This window comes from Trachypithecus francoisi, unplaced genomic scaffold, assembly GCF_009764315.1.
Source record: "Trachypithecus francoisi isolate TF-2019V2 unplaced genomic scaffold, Tfra_2.0 Lachesis_group12, whole genome shotgun sequence".
In the NCBI taxonomy this organism is placed as follows: domain Eukaryota; kingdom Metazoa; phylum Chordata; class Mammalia; order Primates; family Cercopithecidae; genus Trachypithecus; species Trachypithecus francoisi.
The window spans coordinates 120,878,075-120,900,158 of record NW_022681457.1 but is presented as its reverse complement, the minus strand read 5'-3'; the positions used below and the strand labels follow the sequence as shown (position 1 = coordinate 120,900,158).

Sequence of the window (22,084 nt, the reverse complement as noted above, 5' to 3'; positions counted from 1 at the left end):
GTGTGCATGGACGGGCGGGGGCTCGCCATGTGTGCAAATCACCCCATGTGCATGGATGGGTGGGGGCTCACCGTGTGTGCACAAGCACAGAGTCCTGGTAGAGCCGGTCGTACATACAGATCTTCAGGTCCACGCTGGGCTTTGGCACCCAGACCGGCACGTCGATGGCCACGCCCATGACCCTGAAATGCAGCTGAATATGGACATGTGAGCTCAGCAACAGGAGTTCTTTGGGCAAAGCAGGCGATGTTGGTGAGCACTGACACAGCTCCCAGGAGGAACGTTTCATGGGCTTGAGTTTTCTAACTCTTTGGGATGGCTGTGGCACTTTTCATATCATGTCATTTAAAATGTTCTTTTTGGCCGGGCGCGGTGGCTCAAGCCTGTAATCCCAGCACTTTGGGAGGCCGAGACGGGCGGATCACGAGGTCAGGAGATCGAGACCATCCTGGTTAACACGGTGAAACCCCGTCTCTACTAAAAAAATACAAAAACTAGCCGGGCGAGGTGGCGGGCGCCTGTAGTCCCAGCTACTCGGGAGGCTGAGGCAGGAGAATGGCGTAAACCCGGGAGGCGGAGCTTGCAGTGAGCTGAGATCCGGCCACTGCACTCCAGTCTGGGCGACAGAGCGAGACCGCCTCAAAAAAAAAAAAAAAAAATAAAAAAAAATAAAATGTTCTTTTTTTTGAGACAGAGTCTCACTCTGTCGCCCAGGCTGGAGTGCAGTGGTGCAATCTCTGCTCACTGCAACCTCCGCCTCCCGTGTTCAAGCAATTCTCCTGCCTCAGCCTCCCGAGTAGCTGGGATTACAGGCACCCGCCACCATGCCAGGCTAATGTTTATATTTTTAGTAGAGACGGGGTTTCGCCACATTGGCCAGGCTGGTCTCGAACTCCTGACCTCAGAGATCCACCCACCTCAGTCCCCCAAAGTGCAGGGATTACAGGCATCAGCCACTGCGTCCAGCCAAATATTCTTTTTAAATGTTCATCTATTACTAGAACAGAATACTGGATCGCCAAGTACCTACCACTCAGCTTCATACTCATTAACATTTAGGTGTTTTAAAAAACCTTTCTATGGCCAAGCACGGTGGCTCACACTTGTAATTCCAGCACTTTGGAGACCAGGCTTGGAGGATTGCTTGAGCCCACAAGTTTGAGACCAGCCTGGGCAGCATGGTGAAACCCTCATCTCTACAAAAAATATAAAAATTAGCCAGGCATGGTGATGTATGCCTGTGGTCCCAACTACGTGGGAGGCTGAGGCGGGAGAATCGCTTGAACCCCAGAGGCAGAGGTTGCAGTGAGCCGAGATAGTGCTTCTCCCCAAGCACTGACTCCTGGGGCCTCAGGAGGTTGGAGGGGATGAGTCAGGTTTTGGGAGGGCCAGCAAGCCCCGGGCTGGGGAAGTGCAGCAGCCCAGCACAAAGCCGCCTAGGCAGTGGTACTGTCCTGGTGCTGTGGGGGGAGCCGAGGACTCTGAACACTTTGGAGGATGCGAGGAGCCACAGCCTGGGACAGGCAACCGCCCCAGCCCATGGGAGTGCAGAGGGGGTGCAGAGGAATTTTTAAGCATAGAAAGTTGTCGCCTGGGGCTGGGCGCGGTGGTTCACTCCTATAATCCCAGCACTTTGGGAGGCCAAGGTGGGTGGATCACTTGAGGTCAGGAGATCGAGACCAGCCTGGACAACATGGCGAAACCCCATCTCTATGAAAAATACAGAAGTTAGCCGCATGTGGTGGCGTGCACCTGTAATCCCAGCTACTTGAGAGGCTGAGGCAAGAGGATCACTTGAGCCCAGGGATTAGAGGCTGAAGTGAGCTGTGATCCTGCCACTGCATTCCAGCCTGGGTGACAGAACGAGATCCTGACTCAAAAAAAAAAAAAAAGAAAAGAAAAAAGAACAATGGCTCTGTGTGTGTGCACGTGTATACATGCATGTTTTTGCATGGGCATGCGTGTGTGTGCTCATAGAAGCATGTCTGCCTGTGTATGCCAGTGTGCATGTGTGTGTGTTGTAAACTGTGGTGTCAACCATCTGTGCCACCAACTGGCCATCCCTGCATGGGCAAATGGCGACTTTGTGGCCAAGGGCAGCTGCTGCACGAGGCTGTGGAGGCAGGGGCCAGGGCGTGCGTGTGGCATGACAGCAGGAATACTCACCGTTGGGCACTGGGGGTTCTTAAACATGACCTTGAACCTGGCTTGGACGTTTCCTGGGACGACCGGGGTGAAGATGACGGGCACTTTGATGGAGCTGAAGGGGCCAATTTCCCCCTCTGTTATCTGCACAGGAAGAGATGCCATGGGGTCTGCCAAGCTTCCTGGCTTTCAGGACCCCTTCCCAACCCTCACAGTGGTGCGCTGCTGCAAGGATGGAAGGTGGCGGGACCCACGTCCCTGGGTGGCCACTTGGCCACAGATGTCCTGGGCCTGGCCCAGCCCTTGGAGGACTTACTGTCGTGGGATCCCAGCCAGGGGAGTTGGAGGCAGCCTGAACTCCTCCACATCCTCTCCTGCTCATGAGCTCAGGGCCGTGCCCCAGCCAGGGAGGCCACGGCCAGCGTCCACCCCACGTCTCACCCAGTGCCCCATATCCAGGAAACCACCTGTGGGTCCTGCACAGCCCCGGCTTGGGGAGGCGGTGGCCCCATGCCAGCTGAGATTACAAGAGGCCTGGAGGCTGCAAGTGCCCGGTGGACACCGTCCGGCCCATCTCTGGTCAAATGCAAGGGCCACCTGGCGGCTAGGGCCAGTGGGTCGGGGTGCAGCTGGGGCTGGGGGAAGGTGGGCAGTGTCTCGGATTGTGGCAGCTGTTTTAGGGCCTGAGCTGGCTGACCTCCCCCAGCGTGATCTCCGTCTGCTCTTCGCTGGGAGGTATCACTGTGGTTAATCTCTCCGGCTCTGGAAGAAAAGGGGGATCCAGAGGTGGGGGTTGGCAGGGTGAAGGCGTGTGGCCCAGGGCCCCTCGGGACGTGGTCACCGCCTCCAAACCCATATCCTGGGCTCTGTCCTTTCTGGCCATAGTGGCCCCTTGGGGGACCCAGGCCCAGAGAGGGTGTGCAGCCAGTCCCCATGGTGCCTGGAGGGCTTTGGAAGCCCTCCCCCAAGGACCTCCATTTTCTCACGACCTGCCAGCCCCAGGGCAAGGGTATTAGAGGCTGGAGTGGGAAGGACAGCTAAGTCCAGAAAATTCTAAAACAGTATCATCTTTTGGGGATGTTTCTTCTCTTACCATCATATCTGGTAACCTAACTTCCCACAGATGTAGCGTACGTGTTCCCTACGGGTACCTGCTACTGGTGTGTTTGAGTCATCACGTCCCCGTGGCGGGCTCCCGGTTTCCATCTGCTGCTGGGTTCTGGGGGCACCTGCCGGCAGTTGGTCAGCAAGGCCCCGGGTAGCAGAGCTGTTTCCTTGCAAGTCCGGGCAGGACTTTTTGTTGACTTTGCACCTGAATAGATGCAATTCGAGAGGCCACACGCAGGTTGGCGTTCTCCTTTGGCCTCTGTCGCGCTGCTGGGTTGGGTCAGAGCAGCTGGGCCGCCGGCCAGGCCAGGTCACCGTGGGGAGCCCCAGTGGGCTTGCCAGAGCCTGCCCTGGGCTCAGCGTCTGGACGGCAGGGCTCTTCCAGAGCTGGGTGACGACTTCAAAACACTGTGCACATTATTTCTGAGGTCTGGAGTTGTAAAGGCCGCAGGGACCCCTGTTCTTTTTTTTTTTTTGAGACAGAGTCTCGGTCTGTCATCCAGGTTGGAGTACAATGGTGTGATCTTGACTCATTGCAACCTCTGCGTCCCAGGTTCATGGCATTCTCCTGCCTCAGCCTCCCAAGTAGCTGGGACTACAGGCACCTGCCACATGCCTGGCTCATTTTTGCATTTTTAGTAGAGATGGGGTTTCACCATATTGGCCAGGTTGGTCTTGAACTCCTGACCTTGTGATCCGCCTGCCTCGGCCTCCCAAAGTGATGGGATTACAGGCGTGAGCCACCATGCCCGGCCAAGGGCCCCCGGTTCTGAACGTGGAAGGGGTGCAGCTGGGTCAGCTGCCCTCCACTCTGGCTGCCTCAGGATCACCACGGCAACAGGAGCCTGGACCTGAGCCCAGGTGGTCAGATTCTGGGGCCAGCAGTTTTCTGGTTTTTAGAGACAAGGTCTCACTCTGTTGCCCAGGCTGGAGTGCAGTGGTGCAATCACTGCTCCCTGCAGCCTTGGTCTCCTGGTTTCAAGTGACCACAGGTGCATGCCGCCATGCTTGGCTAATTTATATATATGTGTGTATATCTATATATTTTTTGGTAGAGACAGTGTCTTGTTATGTTGCCCAGGCTGATCTCAAACATCTGGGCTTAAGCGATCCTCCTGTGTTGGCCTCCCAAAGTATTGGATTATAAGCATGAGCTACCATGGCCTGGTCTCCTTATTCTAGTATTTTCTTTTCTTTCTTCTTCTTCTTTTTTTTTTTTTTGGCAGGGTCTCACTCTGTCACCCAGGCTGCAATGCAGTGGCGTGATCACAGCTCATTGCAGCCTCAACTTCCTGGGCTCAAGCAATCCTCCCGGCTCAGCATCTTGAGTAGCTGGGACCATAGGTGCATGTCACCATGCCTGGCTAATTTTTCTTCTTTGTAGAGATGGGGTCTCACCATGTAGTACTTTTCAATATATTAAGCATCCTTATTTGATCTTTTTTTTTTTTTTTTTTTTTTTTGAGTCGGAGTCTTGCTCTGTCACCCAGGCTGGAGTGCAGTGCCCGGATCTCAGCTCACTGCAAGCTCCGCCTCCCGGGTTCATGCCATTCTCCTGGCTCAGCCTCCCGTGTAGCTGGGACTACAGGCGCCCGCCCGCCACCGCGCCCGGCTAATTTTTTTTTTTTGTATTTCTAGTAGAAACGGGGTTTCACCGTGTTAGCCAGGATGGTCTCGATCTCCTGACCTCGTGATCCACCCGTCTCGGCCTCCCAAAGTGCTGGGATTACAGGCTTGAGCCACCGTGCCTGGCCCTTATTTGATCTTTGATGTCTGATAATACCTATGTCTGAAACGTGCAAGACTACTGCAATTCCTTCCTCCCTTCCTTCTTCCCTTCCTCCCTTCCTTCCTTTCTTTCCTTCCTTCCTTCCTCCGTCCCATCCTCCCTCCTTTCTTTCCCTCCCTCCCTTCTTTCTTTCTTCTTCTTTCTTTCTTTGACAGAGTCTTGCTCCTTCGCCCAGACTGGAGTGCAATGGTGCGATCTCAGCTCACCACAACCTCAGCCTCCTGGGTTCAAGCGATTCAAGTGCCTCAGCCTCTCAAGTAGCTGGGATTACAGGTGCGTGCCACCATGCCTGGCAAAGTTTTTTGTATTTTTAGTAGAGATGGGGTTTTGCCATGTTGCCCAGGCTGGTCTCAAACTCCTGACCTTAAGTGATTTGCTTGGCCTCCCAAAGGGCTGGGATTACAGGTGTAAGCCACCGTGCCCAGTCAATGGCAGGACTTTCTGTTGTTTCTGTGTGAGTGATTTTTTTCTTTTTTTTTGAGACGGAGTCTTGCTCTGTCGCCCAGGCTGGAGTGCAGTAGCCGGATCTCAGCTCACTGCAAGCTCCGCCTCCTGGGTTCCCGCCATTCTCCAGCCTCAGCCTCCCGAGTAGCTGGGACTGCAGGCGCCCGCCACCTCGCCCGGCTAGTTTTTTGTATTTTTAGTAGAGACGGGGTTTCACTGTGTTAGCCAGGATGGTCTCGATCTCCTGACCTCGTGATCTGCCCGCCTCGGCCTCCCAAAGTGCTGGGATTACAGGCTTGAGCCACCGCGCCCGGCCAGACAAAACCTTTGACAGAGGCAGTGCTGTGGACCAGTCTCAAATGCATCGTGCTAAGGGGAAGAACTCAGACACAAAAGACTGTAAGCTCTGTGAGTCCATTTTTGTGACATTCTAGAAAAAGAATATTTTGGCTAAAAACGGCAAAACTGTAGAGACAAAATAGATCACCGGTTGCTGGGGCAGGGGAAGGGGTTGGCTAGAAAGGGGCACAGGCGACACGGGCACGATGGGGCTGTTCAGCGCCTTGACTGCCGTGACGAGTGTACGACCACATGCATCTGTCAAAACTTGCAGAAAGTTCCACTAAGAAGAGTCCATTTTACTATATGCAATTTATTCCTTAAAAAAAAAAAAAAAAATGGCCGGGCACGGTGGCTCAAGCCTGTAATCCCAGCACTTTGGGAGGCCGAGATGGTGTGAGACATTAGGGTCGTAGGTTTTTGCCAACTGTAAATAAGCTCTCCACAAACATTCACACACAGGTTTTTGCGTGGATTTAAGTTTTCGCTTCTCTTGGTGGATACCTAGGAGTAGCACTGGTGGGCGTCTGGCTGTGCTGCTGAGCGTTTCGCTGGTGGCCGTGCCATTCTGCATCCCCAGGGGCAGCACTGGAGTTCCAGCTGCTCCTCACCGGCACTTGCTATTGTCAAACTTTTTGTTTTTTGTTTATAATTTAGCTGTTCATACAGGTGTGCAGTGGTATCCCATTGTGGTTTTAATTGACATTTTCTTCATCTCATGTTTAATGATGGTGAGCATCTTTTCATGTGCTAATTTCTCATCCACACGTCTTCTCTGGTGAAGCATCTGTTTAGTTCTTTATGTGCTAATTTCTCATCCACACATCTTCTCTGGTGAAGCATCTGTTTAGTTCTTTTGCCCTTTTTTTTTTTTTTTTTTTTTTGAGACGGAGTTTCACTCTCGTTGCCCAGGCTGGAGTGCAAAGGCGCAGTCTCGGCTCACTGCAAACTCCGCCTCCTGCCTCAGCCTCCCAAGTAGCCGGGATTACAGGCGCCTGCCTCCATGTCCAGCTAGTTTTTGTATTTTTAGTAGAGACGGGGTTTCGCCATGTTGGCCAGGCTGGTCTCAAACTCCTGACCTCAGGTGATCTGCCCACCCCGGCCTCCCAAAGTGCTGGGATTACAGGTGTGAGCCACCATGCCCAGTCTTTTGTCCATTTTTTGACTGGGTTATTTTCCAATTAAATTTTGAAAATTACATAGTTTGAATACAAATTCTTTATCAGATTTGTGATTTGCTAATGCTTTCTGCCAGTCTGTGGCTTATCTCTGCAGTCTCTTAATAGTGTCTTTCAAACAGCAGACGTTCTTGGTTTTGGTGAAGTCCAGTTTACAATTTTTAAACCATGGGCCATAGTTTCAATGTTATGTCTAAGAAGAACCTTTGCCTCACCTAGGGCCACACATTCTCTCCTTTGTTTTTTTCGGGGGGGGGGTTTTATATTTTTAGGTTTAACTTTTAGGTACATGATCTATTTTGATAAATTTTTGTTTACAGTATGAGGAACGAATTAAAGTTAAATTGGAGGGGGGCGCATTAGTCTGTTTCATACTGCTAGAAAGAACTGCCCGAGACTGCGTAATTTATAAAGGAAAGAGGTTTAACTGACTCACAGTTCCACCTGGCTGACGAGGCCTCAGGAAACTTACAGTCATGGGGGTTGGAAGGGGAAGCAGGCACGTCTCACATGGTGGCAGGAGAGAGAGGGGTGAGAACGCGTTTATTTTATTTATTTATTTTTTTTTGAGGCGGAGTCTCGCTCTGTTGCCCAGGCTGGAGTGCAGTGGCCGGATCTCAGCTCACTGCAAGCTCCGCCTCCCAGATTTACACCATTCTCCTGCCTCAGCCTCCCGAGTAGCTGGGACTACAGGCGCCCGCCACCTCGCCCGGCTAGTTTTTGTATTTTTAGTAGAGACGGTTTCACCGGTTAGCCAGGATGGTCTTGATCTCTGACCTCGTGATCCGCCCGTTCGGCCTCCCAAAGTGCTGGGATACAGGCTTGAGCACGCGCCCGGCCGAGAACGCGTTTATAACAGCATCAGATCTCATGAGAATTCACTCACTATTATAAGAACAGCATGGGGAAACCACTCCCATAATTCAGTCACTTTCCTCTCTCCACACGTTGGGATTACAATTTGAGATGAAACCTGGGTGGGGACACAGAACCAGACTATATGACGGGGCTTATGTTTATCCAATTGTTATGGCCTCACTTGTTGAAAAGACTGTTCTTTCTCCAAGCAATTACCTTTGCACCTCTGTTCAAAACCAGTTGACTATAATTATGTGTCTATTTTTGGATTATTTTGTTCCATTGGGCCTCTGTCTCTGTCTAACACCACACTGTCTTGTTACTGTACTTTATATTAATCTTGAAATCAGGTAGTGTAAGTCCTTGAAATTTGTTTTTTCAAAATTGTTTTGGTCACTTTAGGTCCTTTGGATTTCCATATAAACATTACAATCAACTTGTCAATTTCCATTAAAAAATCTTCCTGGAATTTTGGTTGGAACTGCATTCATCCATAGATAGTTCTGGGATAATTCACATTTTAATTAAGTGTTCCAATGGTTAGTTCCTACAGTATAGAAAATCTGCTTGATGGCCAGGCGTGGTGGCTTATGCCTGTAATCTTAGCACTTTGGGAGGCTGAGATGGGTGGGTCACTTGAGGTCAGGAGTTTGAGACCAGCCTGTGTGATGCAAACTGTCTCATGCAGACTGCAGAGAATACCGTCCAGGCTGAAAGAGCGTTGGTGAGTGGCCAATGCACAGACAACCTCCCTCAGAAGAGCACAGCTTTTGGCTCAGCACGCAGGGAATTCCATGAGAAACATGGCTCACTGCAACCTCCACCTCCCGGCTTCAAGAGATTCTCCTGCCTCAGCCTCTGGAGTAGCTGAGACTACAGGTGCCTGCCACCATTCCTGGCTCATTTTTGTATTTTGTTGTTGTTGTTGTTGTTGAGACGGAGTCTCGCTCTGTCGCCCAGGCTGGAGTGCAGTGGCCAGATCTCAGCTCACTGCAAGCTCCACCTCCCGGGTTTACGCCATTCTCCTGCCTCAGCCTCCCGAGTAGCTGGGACTACAGGCGCCCGCCACCTCGCCCGGCTAGTTTTTTTTTTTTAGTAGAGACGGGGTTTCACCGTGTTAGCCAGGATGGTCTCGATCGCCTGACCTCGTGATCCGCCCGTCTCGGCCTCCCAAAGTGCTGGGATTACAGGCTTGAGCCACCGCGCCCGGCCCATTTTTGTATTTTTAGTAGAGATGGGGTTTCACCATGTTGCCCTGCGTGGTCTCGAACTCCTGAGCTGAGGCGATCCACCCGCCTTGGCCTCCCCAAGTGCTGGGATTACAGGCGTGAGCCACTGGGCCTGATCAAGGTGTTTCCAGTTCTGAGGCCAATTCAAAGGCCAGGGGTCATTGTAATGAGTAGAGAAGAAAATAAAGAGAGAGGATAAAAGGTCAGAGTATAAAATTAAAAAAAAAAAAAAAAAAAGAAAAGAAACAAAAAAGCAAGACCAATGTAAAGCACAAAATAAGACGGCAGAAACGAATCCACATGTATCAATCATCACAACACATTTAAATAGATTAAATGTTCTAAAGAAAGTCAAAGACTGTCAGACTGGATAAACAGACCAAAACTGTATGACATGTTGATGAAAGAAAGAAAAAGAAAGAAAAGGAAGAGAGAGAGAGAGAGAGAGAGAAAGAAGAAAGAAAGAAAAGGAAAAGAAAGACCTAGTTAAACGGGGAGATAATGGTTATGAATTAAAAGATTCAATTTTTTTTTTTTTTTTTTTTTTGAGACAAGGTCTGTCGCCCAGGTTGCAGTGCAGTGGTGCAGTCACGGGTTACTGCAGCCTCGACCTCCTGGGCTCAAGCCATCTTCCTGCCTTAGTCCCCCAAGTAGCTGGGACTGCAGAGGCACATCACCACACCTGGCTAATTAAAAAAAAATTTAGTAGAGATGGGGTCTCCCTATGTTTCCCAGGCTGGTCTCAAACTCCTGAGCTCAAGCGATCCTCCTGCCTTGGCCTCCTGAAGTGCTGGGATTACAGGTGTGAACTGCCGCGCCCGGCCTCAATACTGATAAGATATCAATTCTCCCCAAATTGATCTATAGATTCAATGCTATGCCAATCAGATTCATGCTATGCTTTTTGGTAGAAATAAAAAAGCCGATTCTACAATTTATGTGGAAATGTAAAGGACCTAAACTATCCTGAGGCCCTAACGCAAATATTGTGAAAAAAATAACAAAGTTGGGTGACTTACACCACCTGGCTTCAAGGCTTTGTCTGAGTCCATGATAACCAAGACAATGGCTCTGGCATAAGAATAATTAAACGGATCAATTAATCAGAAAAAAGAGGCGAGAACTATATAAGCTCATGATTATATGGTCAATTGGCTTTCTTTTTTTTTTTTTTTTGAGACAGTGTTTCACTCTCATAGACGAGGCTGGAGTGCAGTGGTGCAATCTCAGCTCACTGCAACCTCCGCCTCTCAGGTTCAAGCAATTCTCTTGTCTCAGCCACCCAAGTAGCTGGGATTACAGGTGCATGCCACCACGCCTGGCTACTTTTTTGTATTTTTAGTAGAAACGGGGTTTCACCGTGTTGGCCAGGCTGGTCTCAAACTCTTGACCTCAAGTGATCCGCCTGCCTCAGCCTCCCAAAGTACTGGGATTACAGGTGTGAGCCACTGTGCCTGGCTAGTCAATTAATTTTTGACACGGATAATGAATGGATCGAATGGATAGCAGAGTCCACTTGTTCCGTGGAATACATGAACATGCACCAGGGGAAATGAACCTCAGCCCTGACTTCCACCACAAGCAGGAGTGAATTTGAGGTGGATCGTACACCTCAACACAAAAGCAATGTCCTATGTCTTTATGACCCTGGAGGAGAAAAAATTGCCTAAAAAGCAAAAAAAACCAAATTCCAATAGAAATGATTGGTAAATATGCAAAGACTGGACTGAAGAACTTTGATTTGAGAAAAGACATCATAAAGGGAGAGGAAGGGCCCAGCCACAGACTCGAGGCAGCACCTGCAACATTCCTCAGGGACGAGGGCTGGGATCCGGGTGCATGAAGAGCTCCTGTGAATGAATGAGAAGAAGACAAACAACCCCACAGAAGAACGAGGGAAAGCCTTAAACAGAGATGCCACACCAAAGAAAATACAACTGGTAAATGGGCCCATGGAAAGACATGCAATCTCACTGGTGATCTGCGAAATCACAAAGCAACATCTCAACGGCGGACCGTGGTGCAGACCCCCCAGACAGGCAGCCCCGGGCCGTCGGACCTCGCCCTCCTGAGGACGTGAAGCGAGGCCCTCAAGCCCAGTGTGGCCCTGTAGGACTCTCCGTGACCAGGCAGAGCTGGGCTTCCGGGCTGTCCAGTAGGGCAGCCGCTGCCCACAGGTCACTGTGGAGCACGTGAAATGTGGCCCTTGTGGAGGAGGACCTGAATTTTCACTATTATCTAATTTGGATCAATTTAAGTTTAAATAACCAGATACGGCAGTGACAGCCACACTGAACAGCACAGTCTTGTACACTGTTGGTGGGAGTGTAAACTTACACCACCACTTTGAAAAAGAACTCAGTGGGCTGGGCGAGGTGACTCATGCCTGTAATCCAGCACTTTGGGAGGCTGAGGTGGGCAGATAGCATGAGTTCAGGAGTTCAAGACCAGCCTGGGAAACATGGTGAAACCCTGTCTCTACAAAAAATACAAAAACTAGCCAGGTGTGGTGGTGTGTGCCTGTACTCCCAGCTACTCAGGAGCTGAGGCAGGAGGACTGCTTGAGCCCGGGAAGTCGAGGCTGCGGTGAGCTGTGACTGCACCACTGCACTCCAGCCTGGGCGACAGAGTGAGACCCTGTCTCCATAGAAAAAGAACTCACTTTGATATTAGCTGATGCCAGTGAGGCTGGCTATGCCCTGTGATGCCGACATGAACCCCAGCCCCGTGCCCTGTAGGAACTCACACACAGGCCTGAGGGGAAGTGCAGAGTGGCCGTGTTTGCAACAGTGTGTGCCACAAACGCTCCCAAGCGTGCGCTGGCAGGAGGACGGATCCAGAACCTGAGGCTCTCTTGGGAAAGGAAACGCCACGCAGTGGTGAGGACAGGAAGTGCGGCTCCCACCGGAAGTGCGGCTCCCACCGGAAGTGCGGCTCCCACCGGAAGTGTGGTTCACACACGAAGTGGGGCTCACACCAGAAGTGCAGCTCACACAGGCTGTGGAGAACCGGCCCAGCTCCACGCTGAGCTGCAGGGCACGCGGAACTCGCACCACGCGAAGACAGCCAGGAGGAGCCCAGAGGTTTCTGGATCTCGATGTGTATGTGGGAAAATGATCAAGAGAAGCAAGGAGGAGACGCAAGTGATTCCCGACGGCGGCGGGGTGGAGGGCGGGAGGCGTGGGGAGGGTAGGACCCGCCTGTTTTCTTGGCGCCTCTTCCCACTGGTGCAAATCTAACAACAGCCACAGCTGTGGAGCTAGACAGAAGCCCCCGCAGCCCGGCCTCTCCAGGGGGCACCGCAGAGCCTCTTCCCCAACCCCTGTGGCCCGTGCTGGGCCTGCTGGGCCAATGCTGGAAGTGCCTTCAAGTCTTCTGTCAGTGTCAACGTGAGCGTACCTTTCAGTCCACTCCAAAAACAACACTTAGTGGCACATACGAATATTTTCTTGCTTAACCGTCACTGAACATCGAAGGCCTGGGGAAATTCTCTCCTTTACAGCCCTCCCCTGGGCCCCTCAGCCCCCTGGAATGCTGCTCCGGGGCCCTCACTGCCCGCCCACCCTGCCTTGGCCTGGCAACCCGGCTCACCTGTGGGCTGCTCCTCCTCCTGCTCCTTGTCCAGCTTCTCCAGCTCCTTCCGGCTCTGCATGTCCGCCTGGGAGGACTCCGTGCCCTCTAGCTGCTGCTCAGATAAGCTGGTGGCAGCTTTGTCATACAAGCTTTTATCTTCATAGGTCAGGAGGCTGCTCTGGAGAGGAGAATCAACGTCCTGGCTTGGGAGGTTTCCCACCTCCTTCCCCCAGTCAGCTGCCCAGACTCCCACGAGGACAGGCCGTGTCAGGGGCTGGGCCCTGGCTCCAGCGTAGCCCCTCAGCTGCCTGCTCTCGTCTCACACATCCTGGTTGTGGGATCACAGCAGCAGCTCACCCAGAGGCTCAGGGTCACCCCTGAGCCTCCCTTGCTCTAGGCCGGGTGGGCATGGCTGTGCTGCCCCAGCCTGGGAGTGTGAGCTGCATCTTCCTCTTGGTCTGATCCTCCTTCCTCCTCGGCTGGCTGGAGGCTGAGCCTTCTCTCCACCTGAGCCCTGAGACACCCATACCCGGGACAGGACAAGACGCGCTCACACTTGGAACGGGTGCAGCTGCAGCCATGGAATGCATCTGTCCAGCCCTCCCACCCCCCACGCCTGGGGCTTCAGAGACGTGTCGGGGGAGGCTGGGTCTCCTGGGGCCCTCAGGCCTGGAGCTGCTGGCCAGTGCCCCTGCTGCTACATGCCTGAGAAAGGGAGTGTCCTGCTGCCGCTGCCCCTGAGGCCAGGTGACTGCAGGTGTCCTATGGAAGCTGGTCTCTTCTGCTTAGGCTGATTTGAGGAGGCCCCCACACTGCCCTCCTCCCAGGCTCACTGTTGACACCCTCATATTGTCACCCCTGTTCACCCACACGGGACTGGATTTGGGGGGCAGGGCCCCACACTCCCCCGTGGCTGAACGGCACACTCACTAATTTCAGGATGGACTGGGAGTTGTCCGTCTCGCAGGGCTCTGAAGCTGGCAGGAACTTGAAACTCGTGCCCAAGCCCCCAGTGTTGGTCAGTGTGATGGTCCGAGACGTGGTCTCTCCCACCACGTAGCTGCCGAAGTCAATGAGCTCCTTGTCGAGGGAAAGCTGCCAGAGGACACAGAGTGAACCCAGGGCCATCGTGCCAGGCCCACAGGGTGCCCAGCGCGAGGGCTGCATGTGGCTCCAGGCAGGGCTGCCGTGAGCATTTGTGCGCGTTGTGCACTGCACAAGCAGGTACACAATTCGACCCAGAAATCAGGCGTGTATTGCTCATGACAAGGTGCAGCCCGTGAGTCTGGTTTTAAGAACATCAAGGCAGGAACCCCCTCGCCAAGGAGTAACAAGGGTTCAGTGAGAGGACGCAGGGACTAGACAAGGAGCCTGGACATGGGACTTTGGAGTCCCGAGTGTGGATGGTGTCATACCTGGGCGCAGTCAGCCGGACTCTGGATGCAGAGACCCAGGGAGTGTCCCTCCAGAACGGGAGCACGCCCTCCGTGGTGGTGCCTCACCATGCCCGTCGTGGGCCACAGGCCGCAGCAGCTCTGGTGCTGGCTAAAGATGCAGGCCTGGGCCACATCTCGGCTCTGCCCGGTGGCCCCTCCTCGGGAGGCTTTTCTGGGCTCTGAGTTTGGAGGCCCAGGGGCTCCCCACTCTGTGCTCCTGCTCCAGGGGCAGGGCCAGGGGCCACCGACGCAAATGGACGTGGTTCACAGAGGGCAGCCAGGGTCCAGCCAAGGGAGGCTGCCTTCTTCCCCCTGCGCCGTCTGGGTCCTGTTCTCCCCTTGTTCAGATAGGGCTTTACTGTTTTTACAGTCCCCAGCCTGGACGCTCCCCTGGGAGAAGCAAGCCCCTGCTCAGGGGAGCCGAGGGTCTCGGTGCTCCTGTCACAGAGGAGCACTTGACACTGCAGAGACCAAACGCGGGAGAGGCCGGGGCAGCTCTGGCCGGGACACCTGGGGCCATGCTGGGCACGTGCTCCATGACGCTGATCTGGAGTGGAGCCGGCCAGCACCAGACTCCTGCCGTGCTCCCAGGCTGAGCAGGAGGGAGCCGGAGTCTGGCCGTCGCTCGCTGTGGGGGGACTTCCTACGGCCCTGGTGCTCCATGTCCTGGGCCTGTGTTCACCAAGAACCCACACAGCGGAGCTGCCGCCCGGACCGCGGCTACTCTGAGGAGAAGGCGGCGGCCACAGGGCAAGGGGCTGCTTGGGCGCCCTAGGACGGTGGTGGTCCCTGCATGAACCCCAGCGGGGCCACGGCTGCCAGGGCCACGGCTACCAGGGCCACAGCAAGGCCACTTGAGTGCCAAGAGGAAGGGAGACTAAAGTGACTGGAACACACTAAATATGCAAACGTCGGCCAATCTACGAAGAAACTGAGAGGAAAACACTTCTCTCTCCACCACCATCAGTGACTCTGATTGCAGCAGCCCCTCCCCACGGCGACACGCGGCGAAGGCGGAAGCACACGACAGAGAAAGTTTCACGGTGCTCATCAAAGGTGGCTGGGGGCAGCGTAGCCTGGATCATGGGTGACCATGAGGGCGTCTGCTGATCTTGCTGGGGGTGGGGGGACACCGGGCAGCCTCTGCCCTTCACCTGCCCCAGCTTGTTCCTCCTCTAATGCAAGGATGGGCCTCTCCCTGTCCTGCCGACGCAGGCCCGGGCCGTGGGACTTGCCTTGGCCCGTGAATTCTTAGGAGATATGATGTCCCCACCGTCCTCTGGGAGATGCTCGTGCTGCCGTAGCTGCCGCCCTGGAGTCCAGCCTGGACAGGGCCGGCCGCAGGGGGCCTCACACTCGCAGCTGAGCCAGGAGCCGTTTGCTGTGTGGCAGATGCGGTGCGAGCTGACTAATTACTCGGCAGGAGTGGGCGAGGGGGGGTGAACAATGATGTGTGGGTTTCTGGTTTATTGGAGATGCTGAAGTTTCTGAGGGTGGAGCGTTGACATTTTACTAATGTCCTTTGAAATGGATCAGCAACAGGTACAGCCGTTGCTGGACCAAGCAAAGGTGTCCGAGGCCGACAATGTGGGGTCTGGGACGATGCGGGGTCTGGGACGATGCAGGGTCCGGGACGATGCAGGGTCCGGGACGATGTGGGGTCTGGGGGTCTGGGTTGTAGGCACGTGGAGCCTCGTTCTACTGTTCTGTGTTTTCCACTATGCTTGAAATTTTTCTTAATTAAAAAGAATCAAGGGTGACCCCCTCCTGCCCAAGAGCTGTAGGAAGGACTGGAGCCTTCTCAGATGGATGTTAAGGTTTCCTCTGGGGCACGGGCCCTGCAGTCTGTGAATGTTAAGGTTTCCTCTGAGGCACGGGCCCTGCAGTCTGGGCTCCACACGGAGCAGGGTTTGTCTCATTTTTCCAGCGCTGGTCTGAGTGCCCCACGTTCGAGGCCCCCACCCAAGGTCCGGCTCAGGCCCAGCTAAGCTGCTGTTGGAAGAAGGGGCTCGGCCCCTGGTGGAGATCGGAGCCTCCACCTGGTCCCCACCCTAGCTGCACCCCCTCCCAGGAGATGCCGTCCCACTGCGGTTCCCAGCCAGGATGCCCCGAGAAATGCTGGCTCGGACACCTTTGAACTCACCGAACATTTCTTGTTGAACATTTCAATGGAACTGAAAACTCGCCCGTCTGAGCCAAAAATGAGATATTTCCTTCTAGATTTTTGTTTATCTGAGAAATAAAACAACCCCAACCACCATAAACTTCTGTAACTTTTGTGTGTTTTCTTTCTTTTTTTGGACAGGGTCTGGCTCTGCTGGCCAGGCTGGGGTGCAGTGGCACCTTCTCGGTTCACCGCAACCCCCCTCCACCCACCCCCACCTGGGGTCCAAGCGACCCTCCCACCTCGGCCTCCCAAAGTGCTGGGATTACAGGCATCAGCCACCACTCCCAGCTCTTCTGTAACTTTAGCCCGTTACACGTGCTGTGGCTGCCTGGGCCGGGGCCACCTGCCACCCGCCCGGCTCGGGTGACCCCAGGGGAAGGAATCGGCAGAGGGTGTCTCAGGAGGGCCACACACCGGCAGGGCTTCCTAGAACATCCCAGCCCTCCCGACATAGACCCGAGAGGGCATGCCCTCGGCCACTAACGCAGAGGAGCTGCGCTGCGGTTCTGCCCGACATTTCAGGAATATGTCGAGTGTATTTTTGGGTATAAAACAGCAAAATGGGCCTGCGTGATCCTCACTGAGAGGCCATGTGCATCCTTCCTCCATCAGGGTCTGCACCACCGCGCCGGATCGCAGGCTCCACCGCGCCTGATCACAGGCTCCGCCCACCGCCACCTCTCCTTTGAGAGAGAACAGCCCCTTTGACTCACCATGGGCTTGAAGGTGACAAGCACTTCACAGGACATCCCGGCTGACAGGGGGCCCGGGGGGTCAAAGCTGCAGGACATGACCCACAGCAGATGGGGGTTAGAGCTGCAGAGGGTGAACGCTCGCCTCGCCACCCGGAGCGCAGTCAGGCCGGGTCTCCCGGCCTCCTCCCCGTCCCGGCCCTGCACCTCTGCCCAGCCACCTTCACTCGGGGGAGAGCTGGGTCTGCTGTGTTCCCTGCTGCCCCCGGTACCTGGCAGGCAGGGGACGCTCCAGTGTGTGCGAACATTTGTGGAGTAAGGGAGTTAATCAGTGAAGGCGTGAGGCAAGTCCCCAGGCCGACTGCCAGGAAATGGGACCCCGTGGCTCAGTGAGGGCCACCGTTCCCCTGGGCACAGGTGCCAGGCCTGGGATCAGGGCTCTAGGGCTTTGATACCAATATGGGGCCAGGGGGCTGTGGCAGGAGCCAGGAAGGGAGCTGGAACTGGGAGCCCTGAGACAGCCGGGACCCTCGACCCTCTCAGCCTCTTTCAGGGAAAGAACCAGAGAAATAGCTGCCACTGCACAGGCCCGTCGAGGGAGCTGGTCTGTCTTGGCCCAGATCAGGGTGAGGGAGCATCTCCCCAGGGAACTCCTGACCCCAGGCTGATTTCACAAGGTTGGATTTTATCTAATGTGCTTGGTTTGGAAATGCACAAGCCACAGTTTTAATGTAAAAGTGTGTCCCTGGCTGGCAACGTTCCCTCGGCACCAGCAAAGCAAACCCAAAGCCCCTCTGATTGGGAGGGAAACGCTTTGGTGCCAACAGCACAGAGCCCGGGATGGAGCCGCCGGGGAGAGCCGCCGAATCCGAGGGTGGATGTGCGTGCCTCACACAAACCAGCACAGCAGAGTGCAGGGCCGAGCTCCAGACGCTTCAGACGACACGAGTGTGGGGTGGAGAAGTTAGAGGACGTGTGGATAAAATGGTTAGAGACAGAAATAGAGAATTCCAGACGTGAGAAAAGAACAAGACACTGTCAAGAAATGCAGACTCATCCAAAACAGAACTTGCCATTTTTAGAAATGAGAGGAGACAGGGCAGCTGAGTAAGAAACTCACTAAGCAATTTCAACCGTTGATTAGCAGCACTAAGGGGACAAGGGGTGAACCGAGCGGCACCTAGAGCACCACCCAATGTGAAAAAGAGACAAGAAATTTCCCACCCGATGGGGAGGTTTCAAAAGGAGGAGCAGGAGGGCAGAGCCGGAGAATGAATTGGGGGAGGGGCAATGCCGCAGGGGCTGGGGCTGAGAAGTTCCCAAAATTGTTCATAGATCTGAATCTTCAGATTCAAGAGTAAAACGAGGTCTAAGAAAAATCAGCCCACACCAGACGCACAGCGGAGCTGCAGGACGTTAAGGATAAGAGAATCTCAGAGCAAGCAGGAGGAAGGCCAGGTATCCTCCAAAAACACCAGCACCTGGACCGAGGCCACCTCTCACTCCAGCAACAAGAGACAGAGGGCAGGAGAGTGGTGGTCTCAACCTGTTGAGAGAAAATAACTGTCCATAAGAAGTTCTCATCCTAGCACGGGGAGGAGTGCCTCGGTGGCTGAGAGCACAGCGACCACCTAAACCCACCTCTGCATGCGGCCCCCAGAAGCCACATGGATCAATAATAGAAACAGGTGGGCCGCAGAAATCCCAGGCCTTCAGTGTGACTAGAGGACACAGAACCCCTCAGACTTAAAAGTAACCATAAAGTGAAAAGCAAACACTGACCTCCAGCATGCACTCCCCATGCCCGCCTTCACAGAGAGCTACAAGCATCTGAAAAACTGCAGGGAAGCGAGGAAGGAGATGGGAACAAAGACGCTAAGGCTGACCTAAAATCAGCTCCCCAAACAGAACGTCACAGCCTCCACGGGAAGATACCAAGTCCTAGCGAGCCAGTGCTGATGTCAGGGACGGGCCATCAGAGCCCGTGTACCCCTCGCCCCTAGGGCAGCCTCAGGAAGACGCCTGGTGGGAGAAGAGGAGGCCCCTCTGGAACCTGGGCAGCAAGGGGGGAATTAGGATCCTACCCTTGCTGACCCTCATTTGAGAAGCTGCACTTCACAATGCTCTCGGGAGTGGAAACTCCTGAACTGGGAATCTGAAAGCCATCCTGGACCTACAAACCTGTCCACAAAGAGAAAACTGGCAGGAAACAGGAAGTAGAAGAGAAAGAACTTTCTTAAAAATAAAGTAAGTCAGGCCGGGTGCTGTGGTTCATGCCTGTAATCCCAGCACTTTGGGAGGCTGAGGTGGGTGGATCACCTGAGGTCAGGAGTTCATGACCAGCCTGGCCAACATGGTGAAACCCCGTCACTACTAAAAATGCAAAAAATGGCCGGGCACGGTGACTCAAGCCTGTAATCCCAGCACTTTGGGAAGCCGAAGCGGGTGGATCACGAGGTCAGGAGATCGAGACCCTCCTGGCTAACACGGTGAAACCCCGTCTCTACTAAAAATACAAAAAAAAAAAAAAACTAGCCAGGCGCGGTGGCAGGTGCCTGTAGTCCCAGCTACTCGGAGGCTGAGGCGGGAGAATGGCTGGAACCCGGGAGGTGGAGCTTGCAATGAGCCAAGATCGCGCCACTGCACTCCAGGCTGGGCGACACAGCGAGACTCCGTCTAAAAAAAAAAAAAAACACACACACACACACACACACAAAATTATCCAGGCGTGGTGGCGGGCGCCTGTTATCCGAGCTATTCAGGAGGCTGAGGCAGGAGAATTGCTTGAATCCGGGAGGCGGAGGTTGTGGTGAGCCGAGATTGCACCACTGCACTCCAGCCTGGGCAACAAGAGTGAAACTCCATCTCAAAAAAAAAAAAAAAAAAGTAAGTTGTTAAGGAGCAGAAGAAAAGAGAAACATTGCAGAAAACACAGAAAAGGCCGTCAGAGGGAAAAATGAAGAAAAATAAAATAGAAAAGAAGAAAGCAGGCCCGGCACAGGTGCACACCTGTAATCCCAGCACTTGGGGAGGCCAAGGCAGGTGGACCACTTGAGCACAGAAGTTTGAGACCAGCCTGGGAAACATGGTGAAACCCTGTCTCTACAAAAAATAGAAAAATTAGCCAGGCATAGTGGCACACAACTGTGGTCCCAGTTCCTCAGGAGGCTGATGGATGTGGGAGGATTGCTGGAGCCCAGGAAATTGAGGCTGCAGTGAACTGAGATTGTGCCACTGCACTCCAGTCCGGTTGACAGAGCAAGATCCTGTCAAAAACAAAACAAAACAAAACAAACAAAACCAGAAAAGAAAAAAAAGGAAAGAAAGAAAAGGAAAGCGAAAGCATTAAAGGCAACCAGAAGGAAAACAGTAAAGACCAGCAAGGAAGATCCAACATACACCTAGGTGGAGTCTGCAAGGAAGCAAGTGGAAACATTGTTACAGAGTGAAAGCACAAGGTAGTTCAAGGAAGCAGTGCTGAAATGAAGACAGCTTTCAGCTTGACACTGAAAACACTGGCTGTCAGGGAAAACTTATCAAAATGATCAACATCAAAACATAACAATACAAAAGGAAACTCTGGCCGAGCGTGGTGGCTCATGCCTGTAATCCCAGTACTTTGGGAGGCTGAGGCAGATGGATCGCCTGAGGTCAGGAGTTTGAGACCAGCCTGGGCAACATGGTAAAACCCCATCCCTACTAAAAATATAAAAATTAGTCGGGTGTAGTGGCAGGTGCCTGTAATCCCAGCTACCGGGGAGGCTGAGGCAGGAGAATCTCTTGAATCCAGGAGCTAGAGGTTGCAGTGAGCTGAGACCACGCCATTGCACTCCAGCCTGGGTGACAGAGCAAGACTCCATCTCAAAAAAAAAAAAAAAAAAAAAGCAACAAAACAAAACAAAGAAAAACAAAAGGAAACTTGGGCAGCCAGGCAAAAGCTCCAGCCATTTGTGAAGGAAAATGGGTTGGTCTCAGATGACTTTGACACAAGAAGACAGAGGAGCCCCCTCTACAAAATCTTTGTGAAAATCGGACCTGAGGGCTTATGTCCAGACAGAGCCTGTTCTAGCTGTTCTGAACATGAAGGGAGCTATGAACCTCCTGCTGTCCCTGCATCGCGTCCCTGCCCATCTGAGCTGTCCTCTTACTCAACGTGGATGAAGTCCCGGAGGTGCTCCTCCACGCCCACGAGCTTGCAGTAGTTGATCGTGTAGGTGGTGTTTACCAATGTGATCTTTTTCTTGTACACTTTGCCAATATCAAAGTCCTGGGAAAGGTCAAGGCAGTAGCTTCAGAGCGGGTCAGAGGGGGCTGTGCTGTGAGCACCGAGGCAGCTTTGCCTCAGGGTAACCACTGGTGAGCATCTGACAACTAGGGAGAGGTTCCCAGGGAACAATTTCCGAGGTTTCTCCCAGAATCGAGAAGGCCCCGGGGGTGCATGAAGGACAGGGTGTGGGGGAACCTGTCTCATAAGAGCCTTCACCACTTGAGGCAGGACGGGGCCTTGCTGGGGCCCAGCGGGTGGCAGTGAGAGAGAAGGCTCAGATACTGTGGGTTCCAAGGTGTGTCCCTGAGTCCATGGATGGACCTGAACTGGGATAAAATACCGGAGCCCACAGGCCGCTGTGTCTTGCAGATTTTGGCGGAGGCATCCAGGCACCAACCTCAGCCTCGCGTGTTCCCACCTTGTCCCTGTTACATCCTGTCCCGAGGCTCAGGGGCCCCCCTCTGCCCGAAATGGCACAGGGCTTTTGGGGCCACGGCACTCCCATTGCTCAGGATTTGCCCTTCAGACTGGCATCCAGCCCTCCACGGAGATGAGGCCCTCTCTCCCTCCACCTCCTTGGAGAGAAGGTCCACACCTGGGCCTGTGTCTCCTGAGGAAGCCCCTGGGTTTTCCAGCGTTAAAAAGCAAAAGGCAGGCCGGGTGTGGTGGCTCACGCCTGTAATCCCAGCACTTTGGGAGGCCAAGGAGGGTGGATCACGAAGTCAGGAGTTCAAGACCAGCCTGGCCAACATGGTGAAACCCCATCTCTACTAAAAAATACAAAAATTAGCTGGGCGTGGTGGCAGGCGCCTATAATCCCAGCTACTTGGGAGGCTGAGGCAGGAGAATCGCTTGAACCT

The 22,084-nt window shown here is 53.7% G+C and overlaps 1 protein-coding gene across 1 annotated transcript in view; it reads right to left on the bottom strand.

Moving 5' to 3' along the window:
• CFAP74 (cilia and flagella associated protein 74) overlaps nt 1-22,084 on the bottom strand; it is a 66,936-nt gene that overhangs the window by 21,928 nt on the left and 22,924 nt on the right. Inside the window, exons 13-23 of the mRNA XM_033228894.1 lie at nt 21,106-21,224; nt 16,979-17,045; nt 16,242-16,330; nt 15,645-15,709; nt 15,095-15,158; nt 14,165-14,315; nt 13,593-13,757; nt 12,681-12,840; nt 2,843-2,907; nt 2,167-2,289; nt 72-193 (exon numbers count right to left, since the gene is read on the bottom strand). Coding sequence (XP_033084785.1) covers nt 72-193; nt 2,167-2,289; nt 2,843-2,907; nt 12,681-12,840; nt 13,593-13,757; nt 14,165-14,315; nt 15,095-15,158; nt 15,645-15,709; nt 16,242-16,330; nt 16,979-17,045; nt 21,106-21,224 — 1,190 coding nt within the window. The remainder of the gene's footprint in view (nt 1-71; nt 194-2,166; nt 2,290-2,842; nt 2,908-12,680; nt 12,841-13,592; nt 13,758-14,164; nt 14,316-15,094; nt 15,159-15,644; nt 15,710-16,241; nt 16,331-16,978; nt 17,046-21,105; nt 21,225-22,084) is intronic.